The sequence below is a fragment of the Centruroides sculpturatus genome, unplaced genomic scaffold, assembly GCF_000671375.1.
Source record: "Centruroides sculpturatus isolate CEXI.00-Female unplaced genomic scaffold, Cexi_2.0 scaffold3486, whole genome shotgun sequence".
NCBI lineage: Eukaryota > Metazoa > Arthropoda > Arachnida > Scorpiones > Buthidae > Centruroides > Centruroides sculpturatus.
The window spans coordinates 1,501-10,073 of record NW_019388071.1 but is presented as its reverse complement, the minus strand read 5'-3'; the positions used below and the strand labels follow the sequence as shown (position 1 = coordinate 10,073).

Below are 8,573 nucleotides of genomic sequence, written 5' to 3'. Positions count from 1 at the left end.
AAACCTTTAATTAAATTCCATGTGTAAAAAAATTCCCTAAAATTGAATATTTTAGTTGATAAAATTATAAATTTCAATTATTTTTTAACTAAAATTTGTTAACAAGAATAAATTACCTGTTTACTATTTGCATTTTCTTGCCTTGTAACAACTTCAGGATGCAATGTAAAGTCAGGTGCAAAGTATTCAAAATATTCTACATAAAAATTTTGCCGTTAGAACATATACCTTTATAATCTACTGAATTAACAAACATTATTTTGAATATAAATTAATATAAAGAAAATAAAAATCATACCATTGTAAGGTATTTCGCTACTGACGGCTTCTTCTACTAGTAACGAAGTTTCGTACGTCCAACATCGAGCCACATTACGAACGGTGTAGCCGCCGCCACCGAGAACAAGTAAGGGAAGATTTAATTCTTTAACAAATTTGACACATTCACTAGAACAAGATAAAAATAAACCTGATTATTTGTGCATTATTAAGACTTAATGATTTATAAAAATATTTTTGATTGAATAAAAAAATAATAATAATAATGAACTACTCAGTAATCCAGCAAGCTTGCTAATCTCGTACTCCTCTGTGCAAGAATGGCTGATTAGCAAGAGTGTATTGCATATTAATTAATACACTAGACTCCTGTTAATCTGGCTATTCCTTGCACAGAGGAATGCCAGATTAACAAGAGTACCAGATCACCCAAGTGTATATAGGCCTAGAGGCTGTAAAAGGCACAAATGTGTGACACCTTGCTCTTTAGTATGAATTCTTTATGGATGGATGCAGGCAAGTCAAAGAATACGGGACGCTGACACAAATGCCAAAACGAAAACCAAATAAATGAAAAACTGGGACGTGTGACACAACTAACATTTTCGGAAAACAGAAGAGTACAGGTTATCACACTGAAGATATGTCAGATAATTGAAAGACTGGATTAACAAGAGTGTACAGTAGTTAGAATTAATATATCTTTATGTTATAGGTAATTTAATTGTTTTTATCATTAGTCTTCTTAATGTCAGAGTCAATAAAATCAGAATTTCCTCCATCAAGTCTTATTTATTCTGCTTAACATTATCATTCGGTTACTGTGCATGGGTGTGGAAAATCCCAGAGTGATTAAAATAATATTCTACTAAATCTGTAAGTAACAGAAGCTATTTAAATTATTAAATATATTAAATTAACCTTTACCCACAGCTGGATTGGAAAGTACAGCCGAAGGATAAAGCATAATACTTCAATCATAACAGTCTATGATAAATTATGACAGTTTGACTAGATTTGAGTATAGGTCCTCAAATGATTTCATCACCATTTGATCAACAAGAATAGAAAGAAAAGTAAATTAAAATAATTTAAAAAAATGAAAAAGCTCATAACAAATTACAAATGAATGTTTTTAGAAAGAAATATTAAAAATAATTGGTTTTTTTGTGTAATAATCACAAAAACAATTGAGATATGGATCTAGCAATTAAAGAAATTGAGTGCGAGAACATCTACGTATTATCTTGTCTAAGAAAATAAGAAAATTGTCAGAAAGCATCACTGAACAGATTGTTGAGAGATCAAGGATAAAGTCAAAGAGCTAAGAGATAAAGATTAAAGACATTTTCCATATTTGTACTTTGCATATGTAGAAACTGCATATAATTTGATGATGTAACGGAAGGCAAGCATAACATTTTAGGAGAGATTTTGTAGATTAAATTTCATAAATTACATTTTAAATTCAAATGAATGCTTTAAATGGAAATTTGTTATCACAGCTTTCAGGAATCAAGAGATTATAAGGAGAATAGCAAAAATGGAATTGAGAATGAGTCAATATCTTATCTTCCATAGTAAGTAATCAATAAAATGAAAGAGGAAATAAGCTATCTTCACATTAATCTAAATACAAAAGAATAAATGATATCAAAAGATGGGAAATGTAAAAATAAGTGTTAAATATTTTAGAGAATGTTAAAAATGAAGAATCATTTAAATAAAAATGTAACAAAAAACAAACAAAATGATAGGAAACAATAACTTTTCATCAGAAATACTTAATAAACAATAAATTTGTCTAGTGTAAAAGAAAGACATAGATCCAGGAAGTAAAATAGGATTATAAAGTATATAAATTTGAAAATGTAGGACAAAGTGTTTCTTTGCTAAACCAAATTAAAATGTTGTTCATGTAAATGCTAAAAAACGTTTTGAGTTCTAAACTAAATAAATGAATTATTAGCTTTGTCTCGAATGCATCGTCTGTTCTTTACTCGATTCTACCAAATACCCTTTCTGTTTAATTTTATTCAAACAAAAGTCAAACAATGCATCCGAGAATAAGCTGAAAGCTTCAAAAGCGTTTGTGTAATGTTAAATTAAGGCTTCTTTAGTTAATTAAATGACGTTTTTGTTTGCTTCAGAAAGCTTCCGTATCTTAGAAAGTTGAAAATATGCTGGCCTCTATTCAAGATTTAAGTAAATAAACAAGCTCCATAAACAGTTTAAATACCTGTAAAATTTAATTAAAATGAAGAAATTTTTGTATAAATTTTTAAGAAAAATTTGGTATAAATCTATGATAATTGATTACAAGAATACAAAAAAAAAATTTTTTTAATTTACTTTGTTTCTGTCTCGTTCTGAGAACCACGCGAGTCTAAATTCGGTTCTTCGGTATTTTCTAAATTTAACATATCCGGAGGAACATCTTGCATCTGCACGCTGGGAGCATGAGCAAGACATTTTAGATTCTCTGTCACTGCTTTTACAATAGCATCCAGATACTGTAAAATATAATAAACCTTTAATTAAATTCCATGTGTAAAAAAAATTCCTAAAATTGAATATTTTAGTTGATAAAATTATAAATTTCAATTATTTTTTAACTAAAATTTGTTAACAAGAATAAATTACCTGTTTACTATTTGCATTTTCTTGCCTTGTAACAACTTCAGGATGCAATGTAAAGTCAGGTGCAAAGTATTCAAAATATTCTACATAAAAATTTTGCCGTTAGAACATATACCTTTATAATCTACTGAATTAACAAACATTATTTTGAATATAAATTAATATAAAGAAAATAAAAATCATACCATTGTAAGGTATTTCGCTACTGACGGCTTCTTCTACTAGTAACGAAGTTTCGTACGTCCAACATCGAGCCACATTACGAACGGTGTAGCCGCCGCCACCGAGAACAAGTAAGGGAAGATTTAATTCTTTAACAAATTTGACACATTCACTAGAACAAGATAAAAATAAACCTGATTATTTGTGCATTATTAAGACTTAATGATTTATAAAAATATTTTTGATTGAATAAAAAAAAAATAATAATAATGAACTACTCAGTAATCCAGCAAGCTTGCTAATCTCGTACTCCTCTGTGCAAGAATGGCTGATTAGCAAGAGTGTATTGCATATTAATTAATACACTAGACTCCTGTTAATCTGGCTATTCCTTGCACAGAGGAATGCCAGATTAACAAGAGTACCAGATCACCCAAGTGTATATAGGCCTAGAGGCTGTAAAAGGCACAAATGTGTGACACCTTGCTCTTTAGTATGAATTCTTTATGGATGCAGGCAGGTCAAACAATACGGGACGCTGACACAAATGCCAAAACGAAAACCAAATAAATGAAAAACTGGGACGTGTGACACAACTAACATTTTCGGAAAACAGAAGAGTACAGGTTATCACACTGAAGATATGTCAGATAATTGAAAGACTGGATTAACAAGAGTGTACAGTAGTTAGAATTAATATATCTTTATGTTATAGGTAATTTAATTGTTTTTATCATTAGTCTTCTTAATGTCAGAGTCAATAAAATCAGAATTTCCTCCATCAAGTCTTATTTATTCTGCTTAACATTATCATTCGGTTACTGTGCATGGGTGTGGAAAATCCCAGAGTGATTAAAATAATATTCTACTAAATCTGTAAGTAACAGAAGCTATTTAAATTATTAAATATATTAAATTAACATACCCATGTCCTTTTATACTTAAATTGAAACATCCTAATCTGTCTCCGGCTAAGGAGTCGGCACCACACTAAAAGTCAAAGATTTAATTTTAAAATTAAATTGAGTTCAAAATCAATTATTTGACTAATTTTTGAATAAAATTTCTTTTCGCAGTTTCAAATATTGGTTTATTCATGCATTATCTAACCAATTTACATTATCTCATTACAAAAAGTCTATTTTTCAATAAAATGTTATTAAATCTATAAATTATTTTAATCAAATATTCATACCTGTAAAACAATACAAGTAGGTTGATAGAACTCCATAACTGATTGAATAACTGGTTTAAAAACTTGAAAATAACCTGCAAAACAACAAATAAAATGAAAAAATATAAATATATTGGAGTATCTTGTATTATATATCACTTCTTCAAATAAAAATCGATTAATTTATTGACATGAGAGATCATTTCTCCACGGACTATCCGATCTCGATTTTTGTCCACACAAATGGGCCAAATCTATAATGAGATCTGATCTGCCAACTTACGCAAAGAATTATTATATTATATAATAGAAATTTTTCACTTAATCCTAAATATCACCAAATTTCAAATTTAATAAACAATGGATGGGAATTGCATGCAAATTTTTCATTGCCTTAGTACTGTTTCCTTTCAGACGGTTGTCTACCAATGATCGCCATACCATAGGTATTATCTCACCATCCTTATTACTTACATGTTAACTGTTATATTAAAAATTTCCACCCCTCCAGACTTCTTATCTTTTAAATCAAAGATTTTTCTAGTTTTGCATCTTCCTAGTTGATTGTATTTAAGATTGTATTTTAGAATTACATAAAAATTCTATTACATAATAATTTTTGCTGTAGGTGAACGTGTATAGTTTCAAAAAAACATCCTGTAATTATTTAAATGCTATGATACGAAAAAAAATCTCAAGAAACATTCTAAATCTGGAAGTCTCAGTTTGAATTTATGTTTCTTCTGCATAAGCTTGATGCAGGCCTACGAAAAAAGACCAAAAACATTTGCTATTGTAAAAATTTAAAAATGTTTTCCTGCTGGAAGCGTGTTTAAGGTTCGTTGCATGTAACTGGATACAAGATATAAATGACTACTTACAATAAGCTCTCTAAATGCAGTAAACAATAATTTTATTAATGAATAACGTTGTACAAGGTCTGTTCTCAATGTACTGTACAAATAGTTTATGTGTAAATAATTATAGGTTTAAAACTTACTCTGATCGTCGATTCCTTCCTTTAAAGGCACATTAACTGAATAATACCGTCCCGTTTCGGCACCAATTTCATACATATCACCTAAGAATGTTAAAAAATTTTAAAATTTAATTTATAATACGAATAAAGTAAACTAAACTATATCAAACATCCCAAAGCCCGATATTTTAATATTATAAGCCCATTGTTTTATTATATAGATACATAATAAAACAATGGCCTTAAATAATCAGGCTATAAATCTGCAATTTTAATGATTAATACTCTTATATTCCACATCTCTTCCATATGATTCTAAATTATTTAATATACTATTAAAATTATATTTATTAATTTAGATAAGAGATGGTACCTAATGTCTACCTCTAGTAGTAAATTCTGACCCTAAATGACATGTCAGACGATTTCCTTCCCATCTACAGTTTAGAGTTATAATCAAGATTGTGGCATTGCCTGTAACACACAATGTTTCCTCTGTGTCTAATGTGTTTTTGACATGAGCGAATTAACTTTCGGTATATTCTATATTCTGTAGAAGGTGTGTTAAGTGACTTTCTTTCCCACCCTGTAGATCCTTCCAGCTCGGGCTGACTCATGTCTACTCTTTCACTGCACACTCTGTAGTAGTGTCTATTTTCTATATCACCAATACAAAAACCTGAGAATAATGAATTTCACGAAGATGTAGAATCTCACTAGAAATGTTTCTGAATAAAAATTATTTTCGCACATGGATAGGTCGGGTGAACGAGGAGGCCAATGAATGTCACTGAACCTGAAAATGAGGCAACCAAGAAAGAGATGACAAATAACATCAATTGATGCCCTAACTGCCTGTACCATCACCCCTCCTGTTGAAACCACACATGTCTAATGAGAATATGTTTCCATTGTATGCAAGGATGCGAAAATGTATTCTCATCAGATGTGTACGACTGAGCATATGACTGTTTCCTCAGACGTACACAAACACACAGTATTCTAACATCCATGGCTCCGTGCCTTCAACTGAAAAGACAATGCTAAGACCTCACTACTTTCACGCTTCCTGCCACATGTCACTCCACCTGGTGGCAAATTCTAGCCATTTCAAAAACGTCCATCCTTTCTGCCTCACTCTGTACTATGCAAATGTCAATTAATATGTTTTCATTAATTTAATTTAAATTGAATTGTGACGAGTACCAAAAAGCAGTTAGTAGTCTTACTCGCAAGCACATTAAAATCTAATTTGAATAATGTCATCGATGATTTGTGTAGTGTTGTCTAATGACATAAGGCAAATCTCACACCACTACTGAATCGGTAGTCCTGTCATTGATTGGTCAGGCCATAAACTTTCTTTAACATAAGAAGTTTAGGAAGTTGACCATTGGTGGCCAGCTTTGCCGAGTAGCTTGTTTGGAGACCGAGTTATCTCCTTCAGATCGAATGCAGTTTCTGCTTCAGCAAATACTAGAAATATCCCCAACACCCCAAAATTCAGGAAGTGAGGTCCAGAGACCTAGCAGGCCAAATTCCATGAGATTATGCAATTGGCAAAGAAATCTTCCAAAAATTATAGTCCAAACACCAGAACATCTATGAATGAACAGTAACACCATCTAATGCAAAGTGAAAATGCAGGTCATAAAACTTGTATAAAATGCTGTATGTATAACTTTAATGTCATTACAAATTTCTCACAGCACGGCAACTTTTCAGATACCCTGTACTATGATCTATGATTAAATGATAAATTAAGGTTGGTTTGATTAATGTGGCAATACAACACATGGGCAATCTGTTGAGAATGATGCCACCTGAGAGATGCTCTATGAATACTACTAGAATATTTTTTTATTGTTAGTCTTTCCTAGTCTGAAGGAAATTTCACATTAATTCTCATTTATAATCATATATTAAAAATAAACATGTCTTATTGTTTTGTAAAATTACTTTGTATAAATCAAAAAGAATTTGTTGGTGTTCTTCGAAAACAAGTCTTTACAAGTATCCAGAAGTACATCTAAACTTAACTTCTATATTTTTTTTTTATTTTTTAAACTTTCACTTGGATAGTGATTTTGATTTTATAGTAAATGATTAAAATTGATGACAAAGTCTGTCAAAACAGTTACTTTTCATTCACTTTTATGTTCTGGAATACATTTCTTGATGACCTGATATAAAGGAAAGATCAGGCTGTCATGGAATATACCAGGTGTGGCCTAACTTTTATCCCTTAAGGGCTACTTTTTTGGTAAAATATAGTCTGCGGGCGACTATGAATATGGGCAAACAATTTTAGGATTTTTATATGCGCATGCATTAACATTCATTTGCATTGTTTGGGATAAATACAAACAGTATGGGTACGTTGCATAAACAGACTATTATTGTAAGAATAAATTATTGAATTAAGATTTTTAAACATTAATTTAAGTGAAAGCAAATTGTTCAACTTTAGCTTCGTGGGCTACTTTCAAAACCTTTGCGGTCGACCGCGGTCTACGTGTTGGCATTCCCTGGAATATACTTTGGAGCGTAGAAGTGAATAGAGGGTGACTGACAGATTGTCTTCAATTTTAACTTCTATTGTATTTAGATATATTTGATAAATAATTTGAATTTATTGAAGTTTTATGTAAATTTTCAACAAATATACATGAACACATTTTAAACAAATAGAAATATTAGACAGACAAATTCAATACTAGACTAGAATGTTATCATTCACGTAGTCTGAAAACAAAATGGTTATTATTATTATTATTATTATCAAAACAATTCTTATCACTGATAAATTTAATGTGGGCATTTAATGTATAACTTTTATTTTATTCTCTTTATTCATTACTTTGTCATTATATAAAATAATAAAAATCTTCAGTATGAAAAATTCTGAGACTTTACATACATCACCACTTAATTACTGTGTATATGTATAATAATTATCAGGTTGATTCAACAGTTCCTGGACACAGATACATGATACAAAATTTTATTCATAACTAGCTGCAAGGACCCGCTTCGCTGGGTTTTTATTTGTTCGTACATTTGTATGTAATATAGTTTTTTATATATATATAAAAGACTGTTTTTCTAAGTAATCTAGAATCTAGCTGCAAGGACCCGCTTCGCTGGGTTTTTAAAAAGTAACGATAGTGAAGATTAAGATAATTACATTATAGCCAATCTTACCCGTTTTCACAGAGTGCAAGAATTAGGTCCCCCGTTTCTGATTAGAGATCTGGTCCCGATTCTATTTCTGAACGTCTCCTGTTCACGTCAAGTCAAACGAACTATTTTCAACGTTTCTGGAACGTTTACAATCGT

The 8,573-nt window shown here is 30.5% G+C and overlaps 1 protein-coding gene across 1 annotated transcript; it reads right to left on the bottom strand.

Moving 5' to 3' along the window:
• Positions 1 to 116: 116 nt before the first annotated feature.
• LOC111616770 (histone deacetylase 3-like) lies at positions 117 to 5,336 on the bottom strand (the record flags this gene model as incomplete). Its single annotated transcript, XM_023358139.1, has 8 exons — positions 117 to 196; positions 299 to 447; positions 2,632 to 2,792; positions 2,923 to 3,002; positions 3,105 to 3,253; positions 4,007 to 4,071; positions 4,277 to 4,350; positions 5,256 to 5,336. Coding segments are annotated over 8 exons (839 nt in total), but the record flags the coding sequence as incomplete, so codon positions are not given.
• Between the last annotated feature and the right edge of the window lie 3,237 nt (positions 5,337 to 8,573).